The 22,203-nt window shown below is 38.1% G+C and overlaps 1 protein-coding gene and 1 long non-coding RNA gene across 2 annotated transcripts in view; one reads left to right on the forward strand and one right to left on the reverse strand.

Annotated features, from left to right (window-relative positions):
* Positions 1 to 9,828: 9,828 nt before the first annotated feature.
* The window catches only part of LOC106957463 (glutamate receptor ionotropic, kainate 5-like), an 87,176-nt gene continuing 74,801 nt past the window's right edge, over positions 9,829 to 22,203 (reverse strand). Inside the window, exons 15-19 of the mRNA XM_015048831.1 lie at positions 21,059 to 21,224; positions 20,732 to 20,957; positions 17,672 to 17,800; positions 13,835 to 13,956; positions 9,829 to 11,475 (exon numbers count right to left, since the gene is read on the reverse strand). Coding sequence (XP_014904317.1) covers positions 10,702 to 11,475; positions 13,835 to 13,956; positions 17,672 to 17,800; positions 20,732 to 20,957; positions 21,059 to 21,224 — 1,417 coding nt within the window. The 3' untranslated portion in view covers positions 9,829 to 10,701. The remainder of the gene's footprint in view (positions 11,476 to 13,834; positions 13,957 to 17,671; positions 17,801 to 20,731; positions 20,958 to 21,058; positions 21,225 to 22,203) is intronic.
* On the forward strand, positions 10,295 to 21,148 carry LOC106957464 (uncharacterized). The gene is made up of 3 exons (XR_001426950.1): positions 10,295 to 10,369; positions 12,372 to 12,430; positions 21,066 to 21,148. It is a non-coding gene; the product is annotated as an uncharacterized LOC106957464 (long non-coding RNA).

Below are 22,203 nucleotides of genomic sequence, written 5' to 3' on the forward strand. Positions count from 1 at the left end.
CAAACACCAGGGTTAAAGGGGAGCTCTTCAAAACAGACGTTTTCTCATCCAGCAGGTTTTCCTTTGCTAGGAAGAAGACAGTCATACAGCTGCCTACTGTGGAAAACAGGAAACATTTACCGGAATGTTGCGACACATCGACTTCCTGAAGTATTGTTGTCATTCATTGTGGATTTCAAGAACTTATTGGATAATATGCAACTTCCACTGAAATCCACAAAATGGAAAAAAAAATAAAAATGTGGTCACATTTCTTATGATGATGCCTATGTGTGTTTTTTTTAACTGTTTAGACTTGGAAATCATTATGTTGGACAAAATATATAACAATATTTTTTAAAGTCTTTTACAGAATAGATTAAGAATCTGTGAGAAAAATATGAATTTGAAGGTTCTGGAGTTCTTCAAGTTAGTTTATCTTCACAGAAACTAACAGACATAAACTCATATGTTTGGTCACGATCTCTGCTTGTAGCTTTCATATCGACGTGGGTGACATTCAGTATCTAATTCAAACTGATATTATTAAAATTTTAAAACACCAATAGAAGACAAGCTGTTGGTTGAGGCTACAGCTGAAGTTTAAATAGAGCAACAGAAAAGAGGAAAAAGAGAATTACATTACCCTGAACGTGGCGATGTCGATTAGAACACTAGACGCTGCTGATATGCTTGAATTTTCACGCAAAACCGTCTAATAAATTTACAGAGAATGGCCAGAAAAAGAGCAAATGCCTCATTTTATGTCAGAGGAGCAAACTGGGCAAACTGGTTTGAGGTGCAGGAAAGCAACTGTTACTCAAACAGTGGTTACAACTGCAGTGTGCACAACGCCATCTCTAATTTCACAATGCATCAAACCACAAAGTAGATGGACCTCAGCAGCAGAAACCCACAATAGGTGGCTCTCCTGTCAGTTTGAAACAGGAAACCGAGGCTGTACTTTGCACAGACTCTCAAAAACCATTGGGTCAGAATTGAGTGAGCACAAAAAGAATAATAAAAACTGGCATTTGAGTGTGTCACAGCACATTAAGTCAAGGCATTTAGAGGGGGATTATAGAAATTTATAATCACACATTTTTCACACTCACTTAAATAAACTAAGAGATTGGGCTTTTGCAGCAGCTGCACAAAAACAATGATGCAGTTTACTGGTTTATTCACACACTGCAGGCAGGGAATTTTACATGAGTCACCAGATTTTTCCTACAAAAACACTTAAAGTGCAAATAAGTCCTTCCCCTTAAATGTGATTGTTTGGAAGACAACAATTTTGAAAGAAAACAAAACAAAACAAATAGATGGATAGAGTAGAGCATAAAAAAACTAACAACTAGTTCTGCTTCTGAAACACAATCAAACAATGTGCTTAAAATAAACACAAGGCTGGGTTTCTGGGAATGGACAAAGGGAGGGTCTCTCCATAAAAAGCAACAATCAAGGAGCAAATATATGCAAGGCGAAGCAGTTGAGTGAGTGGCTACAGGTGGCAATCAGTTGCTATGGAGACAGGGTAGCGGTCATTGAAAAGACTGGGAGACGAGGATCAAACTTTTCAACATGAACTGATCGAAGGTGACAAAAAGAAATAAAACAGCAGTACACTGATAAATAACTACTAAAACACAAAAAAGTATAAAATATTAAAGTTCTACTAACTAAATGTCACTGCTTTGTCATTTTATTCAGCCAAAACGAGCTTTATATGCCAGTCAGGTTTCCACACATATGCTATTTTAGCATAAAATCTGGTTCCACCATGATGTAATCAACTTACAGTTAACAGATTACCACAAATCAGCTTCTATGGAATAAGAAATGTGACTTGAGGGTATAATTTCCACTCACTGAAATGATAAATGGCTGGCAGGTGAATGGATGGTTAAAGAGAAACTGAAATTTAATTATTTTCCCTAAATATGTTGGTACGATATAATTGGTTCAGTAAAGTCAAACTATATGAATACCAATAGCCAATGGTATAAGGGAGACTTTTCTGGATCAAGAAGTGTTTCTCTGGTGCAATGAATAATGCATAACTTATGGAAGTGAGCTGAAGTGCAGAGTGAATGAAAAGCAGCCAGCTAATCTCTGAAGAATGTTAAAAAATGAATATTTAAAACACATCTGTAATGAGGCTGTTATTTTCTTTTTTGTTGACTAGCTCTGTTCTTGGTGTTTGTGGCTAAAACTGCTTAAAAAGAAAGAATGTTGTTGTCTTTGGTTCTTAGGAAGTGCAACGCAGTTGGAGGTAAGAGGAGTAAGCAGAAAGCTGACGCACTGCTAACCATGCTGATCCGACAAATGCTATGATGACGTCATCAGAACTGCAGATAGGGAAGTGGAGGAGTCAGAAAATGCTTTCAGCGACTCCTCCATATTTTTCTCATGTCATCCTGTTAGAATAAAGAAGTAAGGTTTGTGTTTCTGGAAAAAGCTTCATGCATGACGTGTGAAGGAGCAGAGTATTAATTTTAAGGCACTGATTCAATCACAGCTCACAAGAAGATTACATTAATAGATTTTAACCTTTAAAAAATGTAAAGGCCACTTTAAATATTTATTTAGGTTACTATCCATTTGTATTTGTTCTGATTAGTTTAAGAAATTGAGAAAGATATGTAATTTATTGGAAATTGAAATTCTGATTGATTTAAAAATAGGCAAATTATTCTAGAAAATTTGATTATAACTTCACTTTTCTTTAACTTGTCAACCGTAAAAAGGACTGATTATGTAGCCTGTGTTTTCTCCTGAATTAGACAAGTGATCTACATCTATTTGCATAAATTTATCATTTTAGAACAGAAAACCGGTAATAAATATAAGTTATTACTTATATTAAAAACTTATTTCATTTTATTTATTTATTTTTCTTAGCTCAATGACAGAAAAAGAGTCTTTAATTCTGTGCCATTTTGGTTGAATTACAAACTTAAACCTCTGATTCATTCTTGCCATGCTGCTACTTGTGTCAGTCATTCAGTGTTGGATTCCCTTGAATGGCTTCATCTCCTTGTCTAAACATTTTTTTTTATTGGGTAATTGAAACAGTGTCCAAATATTTTTGTAATATTTTACGTCTTAGTGTTATGTTTCATTTTGAGCTATCTCACCTAATATTTTTATTGGCTGCTGCCACGTGCCGCTGTCTAAACACCTCACATAAGAGCTGCAAAAACTGAAACTGCAACCATGTGGACGTGCTGATCAGAGGAGGCAACAGATCAATTTGATAAAAAAAAAAAAAAACCCTTCACTCTCTTTGCACGTTAGTCAGTCAGTCAGTTAGTTAGTTTTTGACATTATTTTGTCCTGATTTGATTACAAGAAACATGAGAAAAATAGTCAAAAAGAAACATTTCTAGTCCTACTATTTAAAAGGTCAGCCTCTACTGCAACCCTCTGCATGCTAATGATCAGAGAACAAATCGGATGGTTTCTTCTAATCAGAAGACAGTTGTTTTCCTCAGTTGAACCACTTTTAACATGTTTTGAGCTGGAAAATGGGTTTGCCGTATAGTTAAAGGAGATCCTGAAGTCATTCAGGTATCAGTTTTCCTTTAGCAAGAATCAATAGTATCCTCTAATGTCCTCTTTGTCAAATAAGGGGCTTTCAGATGTCGTTTCATTTGTCCCATCTATTCGGAATCTTAGTGGATTCAAGTTCGCTTCTTCTGGTTGATTTTCTGTTGGTCTCCACCGCCCTCTGCTGGTGGCTTTTTGCTACTACTGATGCATATGGGCAATCGACGTAAATAGATAAAGTTTGCTTTGGGTCAATGATCGCTAAACTCAAGTTAAAAAATATTGTGCATCGTTTTAATTATAAATTAAAAATCTACATGTGGAAAGATTTAGGTGGAAGGATTATTTTTTTCGAAATACCCCTGTAACGTCAAAAAGGTATGACGTCATTTTTAAGGCTGGTGTTGAATTTAAATGATGGATTAGTTTATTTTTGCAGTTTTTTTTTCTTTTCAGGCTTTCTAGTAAAAACAGGTTCTGATTCTAACAAAGAAATAAAAGTGCCTTGTGATGACAGGTGTTGTGAATTGGCGCTAAACAAGTTGTACTGAATTCTTCTTAAAATTCCAAAAGTTACTTTTAGGTGATTTGTAGATGCTTTTCATCCCTTTCTTGAAGGAAATTTCTAATCATACCCTGGGGCGTTTCAGATGTTGTTTCATGCTTTTGATTTTTAACTTCCACTTAGAAAACAGAGTGCAGATCTCCCTTTCTGATCTTCTTTGCCTGAGCAGAATTTGTAACTTCACAGCCAGTTTGGACCAGCCCTGCATGCACTGAAATAAACACAATTTAAAGATTTTTAACTCAATGTGTTGGTGTTTTTTTTTTTCTTTACTGTTTTTATACTTTGCCTTTTATTGTTATCAACCCTTTTCTCTTTCTGTATAAACTTCCCAAAGGCTGTGGTTTGCTTTTATATTTTGAATATTACCCCAGTTCGTGTTTGTTGACACCCAAAATCCATCTGAGAGTAAAATAAAGTTTGAATAACCTCCAGAAAATCCTTAGAACGGTCTGATTTTAAACTAAGTGGTTAAATTAAAAAAAGATAAAATATTTGCAGTTTGCATTAAAGCCTCGTAAACTGCAGCATGTTTGATAATAAACCCAGAATTCGCTGTGGACATTAGAAGTAATAGTTTTATATTTCCTGCTATTTTTTTTTACATTCTGGCACTGCGTTTTCATATTTACTGAAAAAAAAATGGTGCAACTGCACAGAATATGCATAATATAAACTAGGAGCAAGTTGGACAACTTTGACAGTCCAGACACAGAGGTCAAGCAAACCCACAATCTGTGAAATTATAGTTTGTGTGAAACATCAATTTGTGGATCTTTTCTATTTTAACTAATTTACGTCGACTGCTATGACAAACTTTCCATATCATTCAGTGCAGAGGATGAACAAACTAAACCTGCTGCATCCATAGATTTTGAGTAAAGTAGCAGCCAGCTTGTATATGCGTCTCAGTAAATTAAAATATTATTGGCAAGTTTATTTGTTTTAGTGACTTAATTCACTAAAACAAATTGAGTCACATTATATAGATTAATTACACATAGACTGGTGTTTTAAGCTTTTCTTTATGATGCATCTCCTCTTTAAGCTAATAAAAGCATTTAATTTATTGAAAACAATTTTTAACCAGACTATTAAGATATAAAACTCTTTAAAGGTTGTTAATCCTAAAAGGTACTTTCAGTCTGCAAAATAAGCTTTAATGAAGCAGTAAAATAGTCAATTTTACTGTCATGATCATGTAAATCTTAGTCTTTTAGGGTTTGTGAAAAATATCATTACTGATTATAAAATTAAATACTTTTATTTCTGTTTGATAAAGATGTTGCCATATCAGATACTTTATTTAGGTTTACTTTCTTCTGCCTTTATTGTGTTCTGTTTCTGTGTTTACTCTCTTAGGTTCCCTAATTTGTAGCTTTATCTAGTTTATTACCCTCTATATTAACTATTGTAATTCCCTGTCTCTGTTTTTGTTCTCTTCCACAGCTGTTCCAAATGCCCCTGATTATCTCACCTGCATCCAAATTACTATTATCATCCTCCTTCGCTCCGCTCTCTGAGTTCATGTCTGCAGTTTTGCTCTTCTAAAAACCTAAAAATATAGCAGCAAAATGAAAATGCACAGAAATAACTGACCAGCAGCAGGTCTGACCACTTTTATGAAAGCAAAATGATTCACAGTTTACACACCTATTCAAAACAACTGAAAAATAAACTTTCAGCTTTTTTTTTTGCTCTCTTGAAGGAAAGAAAGTGAATCATAAAACTTCTAGAACAAGGCTGAGACGTTCCTCTAGCTCTGCACAGCTTCGTGATGCCACAGGAAATCAAAACATCCAAGCTAGCTGCCAAGCTAGCAAGGTCTTCCAGTCAGAATCAACTTCAGTTGTGTAACAATCTAAAAGTCAGATGTGAAGATATTTGACTGACAGATAATCCCTTGGTGAAAATGGTTAATTAACGAGACAATAGTCCCAAATAGCTAATCCTGAACAGAATGGTTGAAAAAGAAAAGAACAAAGGTTTTGCAGTGGTCTAGTCAAAGTAAAAAAAAAAACACTAGCAGAACCTTAAAAGGACTGTGTAGTAACAAAAGCTCACAAACCTTATAAGAAGAGCTGGTTAAATTATTCCACAGTGATGTAAGAGATCAATAAAGCCAAACAGTAAACAACTAATAACTAAAAAATAAAAAAACATCGTAGTCAAATGCATTTTCAATACAATGACTTTTTAAAATGTGTTTTTTTTTTCTTTTTTATTCCAAATATGTTTCTATATATTGAACATCAGAGGGAGGAGACCCTCCTAGAGTCACCCCTCACATCAATATCGATAATAATCATGATAACATCAGAATCATCAGAGTAGAGTCCTTCTGTCGTCCCTGTTCTGGTGCGAACAGCTGAAATCTGCTGGTACAAATCTGAGGGAGGAAAACAAAAACAAAAACCCAAACATAGTCAAATGTGCAACAGAACACATGTTCACACTTGCATAGCTGAGTTTGTGAGGACATGCATTATCCCAACGACTTAGGCCCCATTCAGACCTGGATCTGAAACTTTCAATGCCAGAACTCACCTTAGTTCTCACAAAGATAGCCAAGCACACAGCCTTACACACACACACACACACACACACACACACACACACACACACACACACACACACACACACACACACAGGCATGAACGTACCTTAATTAGTCAGTGACATTTAGGTTTTCATCAACATTCTCCACATTTGCTGCAGCCTCAGGATTACAGTTTATATGGAAAAGTAAAACAAAAATCACAAAATGAATAAACATGTGCAGGCACTGCTCTTCAAAACAAGTTACACAGCTGTAAGCCTTCACATGTGGGACTGCTGTTCATAACCGACATGTTTATGATGACCCAGGGCCGGGGAACTTGATTAGAAATGAATCTTCAGGAAAAATTTCCATTGTATAAAAAAATATAATAATATTGCAAGTAACACTCCAATTGGACACAATGAAAATACAATCACAAATTTAATGTGTTGCTTTGCTTCAGCTTGCCCACCAAGTTTACAGTCAAATATGTTTCTGCATGTGTGTTTGTATGTATGCGTGTTCTCAGGTGTGTGTGCACAGTACAAAGTTTCCAAACTCCTTTGAGCCTAAAAACAGCCTAAAAACAGCATAAACGGAATAAACTGACCTAAAACTGATACAACTGCACTGAGGTAGTTCTTCACTATCTGTGTGTTCAGTAAATTTCTTTTTCTAGCATCTTTATCTGAGGTAAAAGGGTCCGTATAGTCTTAGTTAACACAACTTTGGATTTTTTATTAGGTTTTGCAAAATTTTCTGCAACATTAAGAAACAAAAATCCCCAGGCATTACAGTGCATCCTCGGTATTTGCTGGGGTTTGGGACCATACCTGCCTGGCAAAAGCCGAAATTTGCATGTACTTGAGATCCCAACTAAATGCTTATAAATGTGTAATTTAATAGTTTAAACAACAAATACCTTACTACTGTCATGATACTGGACAACCTAACATCCATGGTCTTCCTTATATTCACTCTTGGGGGGAACAGCAGCAAAGAAAATCAACTCCAAAGGAAGATGACTCGATTGTTGCTTTGCAAACACCAGCCAATGGCATGTCAAGTATCGTTTCTTCTTCCCAAGCTGCCATTTTCCTTGAATATCTTAGATATGCTCTAAAAAAACTAAAAGAAAATTCTGTAAATACTGAATCCACATATCCTGCACCGTGAATAGACAGAGTTCCAAGTACTTGAAAGCACACAACAATGCAGTGATTTTTTTTATAATTGAACATCATTTTAAAGATCACAGTTTTCAGTGTTTTAATTTTCTTCATCCATAAAACAAAGAAACAAACAAACAAAAAATGGCATTAGAAATTTAAATCTTAACAAAGATGCATTAGCTTGGTCACATCTAGACCTTAAAACATTTACTAAGCTGACCAGTACGAATAGGTAAGTTTAGTAACATGAACACTTTATGTGCAGTCAAACAGAAAACACTGGATAAGACCGGAGGATCAAATTGTGGTCCTCCAGGGCATCCAAGTCAAGGCATTTCACTACTGCAAGTTTTGTGGTTTTATGTTGATTGATATATCCAAGAACACACGACAAACCTGTACAGGCATGCACTGCAAAACTGCATTGCAGGCCAAGTACATAATAACTGAACTGTTTGTTTCCCCCCTTAACAGTGACACTCAGAGTGAAAGATAAACTACAAGCATTTCTGTCATGTGACCCGCTCTGCACTCTGTGTTCAGACACATCTCCGTTTAGCTATCAGGTCTGACAACGTTCGAAGAACAAGTCCAACTTTAAGAAGGAGAACTTTTTCTGTAAGGTTTGTCTGCACAAGAATTACTGAAATGACACAAAAATGTTTTATGAGTCGAGTTACCAAGTTGTGACCAGAGAGAGGAAACATGCAAAAGTGTTATCCTATAGTAAAAAGAAAGACAAATAGGAAACATTATAGCATCTAAAGTCTCACTGGTCAGGCACAGTTACACCATGAATCTAATACATTTCATTGGACTTTTAAGCTGTAGGGTGATATGCAGATACATATCGGTTTTTGCCGATGTACTGATATGCTGATCTTAAATTACTTGGGTCAGTATTAGGGGATGAAAATCTCAATTGGTACAACTCTCATCAATGTATCTTCTGATTATTATCTGAAATAATATTTTCCAGTTTTAATGCACCTGAATAATATATTTTGTATTCTAACTGTGGCCACTTAATCATCCTTATTAAAAAAGAAGACAAGTCTGGTAGAAGGTTTTGTATTTAGAGAACGGCCTAGTTAGCTTTAAGCTATGGCTAACGTTGTGGAAATAACCCTGCTGTTAAGCAGCTTAGTTTCACATAAAATTATATAAAACTGATATTTTCAGCCTCTGGATGAAAGGTAATTTTCTAAAATAAGATCTGGAGATGTTTCCCCATTTGACTGCTTGCCGGAACATCTTGAAATTGGTTTCCATTCCTGTTAGCCTCACTTAGCCTAGCATGCTAAGAAAGATTTAAAACTGCTAACTTGACTCAGTATAAATTTTATACGTCTGAATTTTACATTAACCTAATGCGTACAAAAATATATGTTAAAGTGACATCTTGAGGTGTATTTTAAATTCACCTGCTCACCCATTTTGTGACATCAGTGTCATTAGATAATAGAAATAGCCTCAGATGCTAAATTAAAAACTACAAACCAAAAGGCCTTTGCACAAGTCCACACATATTACATTATCTTAAACGGTCATCTAACAAATTGGAGAGCCAAAAGCTAGCAAATGTTGTCCCAAGGGTTTAATTAATCAAACCTTTGTGGAAATTTTACAATACAAGGCAGAATAGAAATGCTATATTGTCAAGGCGGTTTTGTTGTCATTTACAGTAGAAAAATAAGTAAAAAGCTGGTCCATCCAACCAAGCATGAAGAAAGACTTTCGTCAGCTGAAAAAACATAGGTGACCATTTCAAGATCGATTTATGCATGCGGCTGACAATCTAAAAGAAGACCAACACTTCTATAAACAGTTACAGGTTCTTTATATCTGAATGGTTGATGCACATCAGACGGTTTTTCTGATTTAATTTTAGACAATAACATTCATGTTCATGATAGCTCCGCTGACATAAACTGAAGAACTGAGACATGGTGTGCAAAGGCCTTAAGTGATGTTCTTCTCCCCAAAACAATGATAAAAATAATACTTTTTTTTTTTACCTAAAAACATTGCTATGCAACTGGTTGTCACATCTTGAAGTGGTGTAACATGACATCTCAAAGATTTCAAACTTTTTTTTGTTGTTTTTTTTTTTCTTTATAAAAATAATGAACTCTTGTTGCTTCTCAGCCCTTTACCTTCAGATGCCTCACAGTGCGTTTTTCTGACTTGATACATTTTCTATGAAACAGAAGAACTACCTCAGCACAGTTTTGAACACTTTAGGCAAGTAATTACTTTTTTGTTTATCTGCTCTGTGGATCACAGCACCAGCCAGCAGGAATCTTTACAAACAGCAAAACAGTATGGGGGAAAAAAAGCTACATCCTCCTTCCACAAACGTCCAAAAGAGTGACAGAAGACCATGATTACTGTACAACTGCTCTGCTACCACTTGTCTGCGGGACGGTCTCCTCTTACACAAACACCTACTTCAGTATTCAAATGGAAAAAAAAAAAAAACAAAACCAAAAACACCCGTGACCTCTACCTGTTTGTGTCTCAAAGTCGTCTATTCTTGCAGTGGGAGGATTTGCCGAGGTAAGAGATGGCGGACTGAATCTGAAGCTGATCGCTAATTCTCTGTTTGCCTATTCGTGCAACTGCTTCAAGTTGCAAATTCCAGAGTTCAATTTATTTAATCCTCTCCGCTACCAGGTTAGAGGGCTTAGAATCAATCATCACTCAGTAAAGGTTTGTAGTGTGAGCTGAGCCAAAGGCTCCACTTTGAGGGATCCACCCTACAAATGGGTCCAAATAGTTTCTTCTCCCTTCTTCCTCAGGAGTTTGGACAGGTACAGCTGTGTTGCTGGGGCCAAAGGAAAAGTTTTGAATGTTTTAAAATGTATCTTTTGAGTCTTTACTTAGTGTTTTTAAGCACAGTTGTGTCCCCCAAGTAAGTCTGTTGGTGGGTATGTTGGCGCCTTGGCAGTCGGCGGCCTGGGCGGAGGCGCGGGTCTGTTTTTCGCCCGTAGTGGGCTTGCCGTTCCCCCATCACTGTCGGCTCTGTCTGTTGAGATTGGGGGAGGAGGAGGAGGGAGGCGGGGCAACGACATGGACCCGTGGTGGTAGTGGAGGGGGTGGTGGGGATTATGGCGATGGTGATGTCCCGACATCGCCAGCGAAGGAGGGATACGGGAGCAGGACGAGGCAGAGGAGGAGGAAGAAGGTGGAGGAGGCGGCGGAGGGGTGAGCGTGGCCGGCCGCAGACTTTGGATCCGCCGGCACTCCTGGCAGATGCGGACATGGCTGCAGCTCTGCAGGAAGCTGCGTGGCGGGGCGGGCGGAGCCTCAAAGGCTGGCATAGGGGGAGGCGCAGGAGGGTTACTAGAGGCAGAGTTGACGCCTAATGGATCGTCCAAGAGCCTCTGTGGCCCCGGGCCCAAATCAGGTCCTGTCGCCATACCTGCCCCCAGCCCCGCCAAACCCCCAGTCAGGGGCCCGGTGCCACTGTAGAGTTTCCCGTTGCTGAGTCGCATCTCTCGGACTAGCCGAATTGGCCTAGGGCCTGCTAGAGCTAGTCGGGAGGGGTGACGCAGAACTCCACCCCCAGCACTGCTCAGGGGCCGTCGCCGACGAGCCCGGGAACTTTTCTTACAAGAAACTGCATTTCGAAACTCTGTCAACATCTCCTGACAAACAGAGACCTGAGAGAGAAAAGGGAGATAAGAAAAGATGAAAAAAACGAGAAGGAACGCTAAGAATCTGCAGTACGGACATTTTTTTTTTCTGATTGCTACAGAACAATAAATAAATCTTAAACATTCCGCTCCATCTGCACAGCATCTTCTCTTTTACTTGAACTGACTGTGGCCTAATACTTTACTCAAACATTTAACACATCATAGAGACAGAACTCATATTAGTGACCCTGAAACAACTTTAAAAAAATCATGTTTTTTATATTTCTAAAATGTTATTTCAAGAGCAAAACATAACAATTCAATTAGAAACTAATTTGTGACGATTCAACATCCACAGTCTGTGTTCTGAAAATATACAGTCAGAAGTTTTTTTTTTTTTTTTAAAAGAGCATATTTGAACATAGAAAAAGCAAGAAAGCAGCGTTAACAGAGGTTTTTTATCAGTGCATGTCTTTGTGCAGCTTCCTCTGAATCCACATCCAACCAGTGCTATCTCTGCACAGAGTCAAATCAATAACCGATAAATACAAGAGGATAGAAGCCAGAACAACAAACCCTGACTGCAGAGGACAAACAAGCGAATGACAGCAGAATATAAATGTGACTTTGTCTCAATTCATGTTTTGGATTTTTCTCGTCTTATTTTTGGGTCACTTTATTTTTCTTCAAAACCTTAAAATATAACTGTACTCTGTTTCTATGGCTACTAAAGTACACCAATATTATCCTCCAAGTTGTGCAACTGTGAGTTGCATGGAGACATAAAAAAAACTCAATATCTTCAAGTGTTCGAAAATGAACTTCAGGCATAGTTTGTAATTAAATGGCTTTAATTAAAATGATGGCTAGGAAACTGAAGAGTTAAACATGTTAACTAATCGTCCCTCTCTTCTGGTCAGGCAGAGAGCCGACTGTGGAAGCGAACAAAAACACGGTTGTCCTTCGTGTCACAGCTCAGGTAGGCACAGCTTGGCTCTGCCTTCCCAGTTCATTTTATTCTAAGGATTTGTTTGAGCATATGCAAATGGTAAAGGCACAACTTGAATTAAAAGGCAGCCTGTTGCGCTGCCATTTACATAGATTCTTACATCTTACATCATACCTACATCATAAAATTCAGGTAATATGCAGCCCTCCTAGCAATAGTACATTCATGAAATTATTTTAAATTTTATTTGGAGAAAAGCAGAAGACAAATCTACGGAACATATTTAATTCGGTTGGAGCTGCAAAATATCAGAAAACCTGTGACTGTGATAATATTAATAAAGATTGCACTGACATCATCAGCTGTGATAGATAATTTTTCCTTCTTATTTGTGCCTCCATCACTTTTGTGTTACATGTGAAATTCATATCAGTTACACTTGGAATATATTAGCCAACAATTATTATCCAAACAGTCCGTTGTAATATTTTTTACTCCAGATATTGCGATGAGGATATATTATTAATGTTTTGTGTCTTTTTAGACAGCATGGTGAGATGCGTGGTTGATTTGTGTTATGGAACGCCTCATGGTTTGATCCCAATAGTTTTGACCGTGCATTTAAGCCACATTTGTCTTGTCTGCCATTGCTCACCTGAGCCCAGGTCTAACCGATCTAACAGACTCTGTGTCGGCAGAAGCTTGTTCTCAGCAGACTAGGATAAGAATTGGTGACAAAAGGTCCATATCCTGACAGTTACTCTTCATTCTTTAACGGAAACCACTACTTTATTTTCTCAAATCTTCCCTGCTGCGAGAGTGTAGCCTGTATCTGTTTTCACCCGTGTGCCTCTGTGTTTGTGACTGTGTAAATGGTCATAGAATATATTTTTAGAAGTAGAGATTGTGTCTGCAGTGAAAGGATGGCGGTTTGTGAACAAAGACCGCCATTTCCAGTTCGATGTGTTTTTTTTTTAATAGAATGCAGCCTGACTGAGAATGAGGACAGACATGTTTATGCTTTCCTTTCAGTGCAAGAGAACAGAAGTTTATCAGAGCTCCGCAGCTTTGCTCCATGTTTACCAGACTTGAATCTTCCTGTTCACTTCCAAAACTGCAAACTTATGACTTGTTTACTGTTTTCATTTGACTTAACGTCCTTGTTTGCACAAAACAGCCCTAAACATTTACTAAAGCTTAGATTAACTGAAAAGACAACAAATGAAATAAAGACTTCAGACTGCTTTGATGTTTTTTTATAACCCTTTTATTACAAGCCAGCCAGATGACAAATTCACATCACAAATTTATATTTAGTTTTTCTTTGCAAAGTCATGAAGTGTTTATGTGGCTGTGCTGCAGAAACTGTGCTCAAAGCTCAGGAACGGTGCAGTAGGAGGAAAATGCAAGAGGAAGATGAGGATGCAGTTTTACCTCGCCCGTCTCAGCGGTGCGGCGGGTTGACCACACAAACTCCATGATGGCCACAAACACAGCTACGATGAGGCCACAGATCAGAACTACAAAGATCCCGCCGATATTCTCCATGCCGAGACCTGAAAAACACAAAAACAGAGGGATCAATGAAGATGACCCAAACTAAACCAAATCAAATCAGTAAGTTTGGAAAAATCTGTTTCATTAGCCACAATTATTACCCGATTTGTACAATCAAGAAATCATATGAAATATAAGTACAAGAAAAAGAAAAATCTCAAAACACAACTTTTGATCCTAAGGAATCCCAGAACAGCTGAGAAACAAGGTGGTTGATTATTTAGTGTTTTGTGATTTCATCAAATCACGGCAAGAGCTGTTATGCAAAATATAAGAAAAGGTGAAAATAGTCCACAATAAGCCCAATGCTGCATTGAAAACTCATTCATTAGGTCACAAAAGAATCAAAAATAACAATTACAGAACTTCAGGAGACTCAAAAATTTCTGATGGAAAAAGTTATGTCATTTTTTTTACCTTAAGCTCAAGCACACTCGGGTGATGGAGAAGCATAATGACGGAAAGCACACCAGTACCCACAGCTGAATGTCAAAAAAATTACAATGCAAGCTTTGGAGAGGCCTAGTTAAAGCCTAGACTTCTGTTTGATTGACAAGCTGTGTCATAACATGAAAACCCCTGCAGTGCTGCTGAATATGAACAAATCTGTTGTTCCGCTCTAACCAAGTCAGTCGCTCATTGGTGGTAGTTGTTCGCGCCAGGAATTAAACAGTCGTAAGTTTAGAGGTCAGTCGCTGTTCACATAGGGCCCAGTGGTTCTAGGCAGCTTTTCTCTTCAGAATATGAACATCCTATGGGACGTGTGACTCTCTTGTATGGATAACAAGCCGGTGTTTAAATGCTGTGAGGTCCTGTTTCTGAATGTAGTTCATGTCAAGAACTGAGTGGAAAACTCAGGAGAGAAGCTGCCAGAGGAGATTTTACAGTATGAAGGCTGCTTTATGTTCCTTTTTTTCCTCTGCTTTCTCCTCAGTGATTCAAGTTTGGTGTCTTTAATCCCTCTACAGAAAGAGGGGATTGTATTGCTCCTCTTTGCTGGAAGCAGTCTTTTTGGGAGTCTGGTTAGTCCTGCTAGAAATGTATTGTGGTATTTTTCCCTTTATGCCTTTGTTGTCCGTATTTCTCCCTTTGCACTAGTTTGCCAAAAGCGTGTTAAAAAAAGAAAATAACTGAATATTTCTCATTAGACTTTATCTTCACTACCACTAACATCCCTAAATATTCAGTGAATAACTAATCAGATTTTGAAGTCCTGCAGTATTTTATCTTGTGTGCTCAGATTTGATTACAGTTTTCTTTTTTATGTGCAGTAAGACTTGCTTTTGTGGAACTGACAGCAGCATTTCTGGCTGCTCAGCTTGACTATGGGGATGGATTCTGTCCTTAGATGGCCTCCTTTGCCTACTGCAGCTGATGGATGTTAGAATCAGTACCTCTCAACCTATGAATGACTCTGTGACAGCAGTAGAAAGCTTTTCAAAGACAGACGGTGGCATCCAAAATGGGTCAAGAAGTGAAATTGCAGTCCTCTCTTCCCAGCGACTAGAAGACTCTATAAACTAGCATTGCTACCAAGAAAACAAAGTCCTGCAATTGCCCAGTATGATAACAGCAACTGCGGGCAATTCTTGACTGAAATTGTTCGTCTGACTTCAAAACCACAAACGAAAAGTACAAAAAAAACAAAAAAACAAACTACTTCAAAGAAAGCACTTCTTAGAAACTCATTCTACTATTTTCCCAAGTTCACATCCTTGAGCCTCTCGCTGAAGCTCTCCACAGATTGTCAGAAAATGTGTTCTGTTTTTGTTGCAGGATTTACCTGCCAGCTGTTTTCTTTCTTTGTGAGCACAGACACAGCCACACACACACACACACACACACACACACACACACACACACACACACACACACACACACACACACACACACACACACACACACTCACTCAGCTCCCTCCGTGATCATCAACAGAGCGACATCTGATCATTCATAATGGATCTTCAATGGATTCATTTTGTCAGACTTCGCACACAAACACAAAAACAAGCTTCCATCTCTTCCAAGGTCAATGCTTGATTTAAGCAGACCTCAGTTTAACCCAATGACACTGTAACATCAATTTCCTAATTCATTCTGAATGCATTGACTGATTAATGCCATCGTGACTTGCCCCTTTTCCATAAAAGGCAACAATTTGTGAGTCTACTTACAGTACAAGCCAAAACTATTGTCCAAACTGCACAGCAGATCTAGGTGAAAACACACACTTGGATTATTATCAAGATCTCATTGTTTTCCTGTTTTGGAAATAAAGAAAGCTACTGAAACAGATGACAGAGAGCTGCGGATCGATTCAGCGGCCGGATTCATGATTCCATTAAGATTGGCTGCTGAAGCTTTAATCAGAGGGAAAAAGTCAATGAAGACGAACAATGCTGTCTTGTTGCAGCGAGATGTGCCAGAAGTAAATATTAGTTTATTGAGATGCTGGGGGAAAATTTGAGTCTGTACAATCAATAAACGAGAAACAGCAAGCAAGATGTAAATGAATAAAATAACAGGCGGTAATCCTTTTTAATACCTCAGGAAAAATATGGCAAAGACAGGGTGAAGAATGAAAGGAACAGATCATATCACACTTTTTGTTCCTATGGAAAAGACCTTAAAAAAATCCTACAGATAAATACAGTTTTCGTTTTAGCTGCCAAAAAAATCCCTCTTTTAATTTGAGTTCATTTATGTAACAGGGGAAATAAACTTTGTTTTCTTTTTTAACAAATTTTTCACTGAAAAAAAATGTTGACACACCTAATAATTACTATAAAATAAATATATGAATTTCCAATGAATGGTCATCCAGATATAGGAAAAAAATGTTTTCAGAAATTAAAAAAAATAGAAATCCATGTCAGCTGAGGAGCATACAAGCCACAAACTAAAGGAAAGGCACTACTGGGGCAAATTAAAGGCTTTTAACCCAGTCTGCATGACTGTTTATACTTTTAAACAACATCTAAACCAAACAGACTTGCTCTTAAACCTTCCTATAAATGCCGTTTAATTCCCTTATTTCATCTCCACATCGTCTCCATCTGTGTGTGATGCATTTAACCGTCAAATATATCTGAAACTCCAAGAGTTCCCCCAGAAAACCTCGGCACGAACACACAGTCACATTTCTCTGCAGAACATCTGGCGACATCCATCTTCCTGCAAAGTGTTGACTCCGGTGTAACCGGGATACATTCTGACCACTTAAAACGCTAATTGTTCCACATTTTTAATGACTGCACCATCTGTCACGGCAGAGCGTCTGTCGGAGTTTGGGACTGCACCTTGGCTGGTTTCATCTTGTGTATAAAAGACTAATCCATTGATCTGTCAATCAATGACAGCTTTGATAACACGGCAAAGCACAAGTGTGACTGCAGTGGAATTAATCAATCAGTCAACAGACGACAAATGAACAGGACTTTTTGATGATCAGTGTCATTTAAGAAAAACTGGAGTGGCATTTCAAGTAATTTAGAATGACATCTTTGAAATGATTTCTTATTTGGATGCAAAATGTATTGGCTCTTTATTAAAGTTAAGGTCTATATGAGGCAGTGACTGAACTGCATTTCTGTTCATATATAGTCAAATAAAGCTGACACTGAACTATTTATCCACCTAAACCACAACTGCTGTAATTTAGCACAGAGTTCAAATGGACAGTGGGTGGTAACACTAGCATTGTGCTGACCCAACCTTTGGCTCGGTGGTCCTCCTCTTTAGGACACTGGCCTCCCTCCCACCAGCGTCGCTTCAGAATCTCCAGCCTGTTGCTCTCCTGCAGCTGCAGGATCCCCAGCGTGATCTCGTCTCGGTATGGAGAGCCTGCAGGAAAGCAGAGGAATACATGATTACGCTGAAATTACTCCAAAACAAATTCTGGGATATTTTCACATAATTCAAAACTTGTCCAGTGGCTGCTATAGTGGAACAAACCATTTCTAAAAACTAAAACCACCACCGAGTATTTATCCCCTTTTCGTCACAGAATGCAGCCTTTTTCAGAATTTTTTGTTCTTTTGATCTGATTAAGAGATTTTGCTAAATGCTCAAAAACTGGTGAAAACACAAATGAAACATTTTCGCTGCTGTTTTAAAGTTTGCGTTTACATACTTCATGGTCCAGATGACTGAACTTAACATTGATGTCTAAATAAAAAACATTTGTTTTGAGCACAAGTTATTATGGAGGCACATTTCACATGAGCAGCAGCAGCAGTCTTCACTCTGGCACAGTAAAGGGAAATGTTCCCTCTGCATTAAAATTGAAACCCAGTTGGGCTACAAACAGCAAAATTTATATCGTTCCGATGTACCATTCCTGCACTCTGGGTTCCTTATAATGAGATGTCAGTGAGATTTCACCGTTTTCTTCAGCTGTATGGGGCACAGCGTAGCACAGCATGACCCCACTCTTGAGTATTGCTGTGGACTGCTGGTCAGCTAGCTGAAAGTGGACTACAACACTTTTCCTTCATTCACAAGAAAGTCAAATTGATAATACTTATGCTGCTCAATAGACGGAATGGCAAAGAAATGCAATGGAAAAGAAATGAAAACTGCTATATTCAGATGATTGTGATGTATTTTGGCTAAAGTCTATGTACCAAAAATGCCACTGATGAAAATATTTTTAAATGTAATAACCCAGGTTTTATTTTAATACCTGTCAGGCTCAATGAAGTTCTTCTTTTGTAAACAAAAGCAATAAGAACATTCATGTCAGCATATGAAGTTATGATTTTAGCCAAAGTTCATCCTGAAAAATGAACAGGAAAAAAATACAAGGAAAAAAAAAACAAATTTTAAATAAAATGTTTAATTAGTAATGTCTCAATTCGTCATCAGAACTCTTCCAGTTTTAAAAACATTAATCTGCATCTCAATTTTTTTTCCACTTGCCCAAGAGAAATATTGTTAATGAGGACCAAATGGCACCTATTCACTAAACGGAAAAATAAATCTAAAATTCATAATCAGTCACAGAGATAGGTCCTGAATGGTGAAGAAAAAACAAACAAAATGGTACTAAACTGACAGGAGGAAGTGTAAATTAGCTCTTTTTATGTAAATCATACGTTTTTATTCTAGAGTCACCTGTTAATATTTTTTCGCATCACCTCGTCAACACAGACCGTCACAAACTAACAAACACAATGTGTGATTTGAAAGAAGATATTAATTAATCCACCTTTTTACATTTTTTAGTAAACTTGTGTATTTACTTTCTCTAAAATATAGTTTTCCTTTAGGATCCAATATCGAGTTAGGCAACTTTTTAGAAGGATGACTGACTTCAGAAAACTTCAACATTCACAAAATGATTAAAATCTTTTCATCACAGAAACTGTCAACTATTCAAATCATCTACATGAGATACAAATGAGATCCAGATGTATCTTCTTAAGGTGTCAAGATTATTTTTCCTCTCATTAAAGATGGAGAACAAGAAATAAAGGGATTACTCTGCAGAAGGACAAAATAATCCTATCTGGAGAAAACCTTTTCAGGTTTTTATAAAACCAGTGTAACATTTTTAAATAATATATTTTTGAAGAATTTCTTTGCAAAAATAATTCCCCCGTGAAAGGCCTTGGTTTTCCACCCTGTCATAACATTACAAATTAACCAATTTATCCAGGTGGAATAAATAAAGAATTTACTGGAATCCAGACTCGAAGGCAGTTTTTCAGGATGTTTTGCAAAGTTGGGATTGAACAGAAGTTGAAATGCATCGCTTGTCTTTCAGACCTGAACAAAGCAGTCGTCTTGAGGTTTTTGACTCTGAAATCCTCTGGATACATTTCGCTGCACTGTGCACTCATGTGCACGTAAATATCTAGTCACTTTATTCTACTTCTCCGGCTGCCTCTTATTACCGACTTCATGATAAAGTGTCTAGAAAATCTTCATCACCATAGTTACACTGATGCTGATAACAATGAGAAACATTTAAAGATGAAATATGGGAACCCAAATGACTTCTCCTTTTAATTCTTAAGCCTGTGGTAATTGCTTGCTGTCAGTTGGAGCGGTGAGCACGAGAGACGACATCCGTTGGGGGCACACCAGAGATCGTGCTGCTTATATTTTCATTGCTTAACACATAGGTTGACTGACAGACCAGCCTCCTGAAAATATGTTTTTTTTTCCCTTCCTTTGTTGTTTTTCCTGCTACTCTGGCTGCATCTGTTCCTACAGCAGGTACTCCATAACTTATGCATGTCTATAGAGCAACACTTATCATCAGGAACAGGCGTGAGACAGATGATGAGGTCAGGCCAGACTCTGGCAGGACTGACCAAAGTCTAATTGGAATCAGTATGGATTTAATTTGCCAAGAAGAACAGATGCACAAATAATCTGGCCTGATTAATGGCCAGAGCAGGCTTGGCACTCTATGCCTCTGTAACAAGGTCTCCTTGCAATAAAAAACACAATGCGGTTACAGAAAGCTTAACATACTGTAATGTTGCAGAAAAACCATAGTAGCTATATTCAGCTGAAAATAATTATACTCCACAAAGAAAGAGATCAATACTGACCTAGAGAGAGAGACAGCAGAAGCTCTGTATGAGTCATAAGCTTTCATTTGCTCATAAAAGTTGGTGTAACCTGCTTCTTCAGCATCAAATCAAGTTGTCAAACAGCCTGAGGAGCCATTTTTCTATCAACACGACAGGGAAGGAGCCCAGTCTGCATGTTCTCTGACTGCGTGAACAAACCCTGGTGTCTTACCAATCATGGTCTACTCACCCAGCGGCATGCCGATGCCATATCCCTTTGTGTCCAGCAGCCCTCCGATCTGCGTCAGGTTGCAGTTTAGGCTGCGGTAGTACTCGTTCATGGTGCTCTCCATCAGGAAGGCGTACTTGGAATTGAGGACACGGGCGATACCCTCTTCCGTGCTCTTCACAAACACACTGGGCTGCTTGGACTTCATGTAGTTCCACATTCGCTGGTACGTCTGGTACCGCGAGTTCTGAAGGAGAAAGTGAAAAGTGTTTTGATGGATTATTGGATTAGTCGCACAAGTCTAAATGCTTCCCCCCCCCCTATGAAATCTCTCTCTTCTTGTCTCACCATGAAGAAGGTCATGGTGGAGCCTCCATGTATGGTGCCGTATTGGATGTTGGTTTGGTCTGCCAGGTCGTCGGGAGACTCGATGGGCACCTCCATTCTCTGTACGGTGAGAAACGCCGCCAGGTTGGCCGTGTAGGAAGAGATTATGATGAGAGTGAAGGCCCACCTGAAGGATGGGAAAATAAAAGTTTTAACCTTTATTTACCCTGCTCTCACAGTAACATCTCCCTCGTTTTATTTCCTCTCCCTGGTTTTATTAAGCGCAGAAAGAGGGAGGCAGTATGGGGAGACAGATGGAAGGCACTGCAGGAAATGTCAGGAGTTTTAGGTAAAAATCATCAGCCTAAACATGAACTCGCGCTGCAGCAGAGATGAGTAGGATGCCTCTGCTGCACAGAAAATGAAAGCAAAGTTATGAGGAAATATATTAAAGACGGAGCCACATTTCTGAAAGAAAAATGGAGGGAGTCGGGGGAAGCAGAAGCAAGGCAAGTGCCACGTGGAAAATTATTCCCAGAAATAAATGTAGAAAAATGCTACACACCGACATAATTACAATAATTATACACATAGCAACTCTCAGAATAATGTTTGGAAGAGTTAATTTCTTTTTGTTCAACGTGCATTTATTATTAAATTAATTGAACATATTGCTGAGCTTTAAACTGGGCTAATTTGCAGCTATGGATCTGCCATTTGTGAGAATAAACATTTAAACAGAAGCTAAAGCAAAGTGGATTTCTGAATTATTGGTAGCTGCCGCTCAGATGAACAGCTGCATGACAATTCTCAGCACATATTTCCTTTATATATTATTGTTTGTGGCAGCAATATAAATGGCAAGATATAAAATATTAATCAGTAACCTTTTGAGCTGTTTTTCTGTGTTTTCCAGCTGGGACTATTAGGCTGACAGGCAGACGTGAGCGCGATCTAAATGGTTTTATCTCTCTGTCAGAAAGGAAAAGCTAATAAGTCTTGAATTATTTGTGCCACCAATATACTGTGGAGGGATTTCTGAGAAAAGATTGCACTGATCTGTTGATGTGATGAATTAGAGCTGCTGTGCATTCAACTCATCATTATTCCTTAAGTTTGGGTTGTCATCACTGCTAAGCTTTAGTTTGGCCTTGAGGTTTTTTTTT

The sequence above is a fragment of the Poecilia latipinna genome, unplaced genomic scaffold, assembly GCF_001443285.1.
Source record: "Poecilia latipinna isolate Pla-1442-1.1 unplaced genomic scaffold, P_latipinna-1.0 Scaffold905, whole genome shotgun sequence".
Classification (NCBI taxonomy): domain Eukaryota; kingdom Metazoa; phylum Chordata; class Actinopteri; order Cyprinodontiformes; family Poeciliidae; genus Poecilia; species Poecilia latipinna.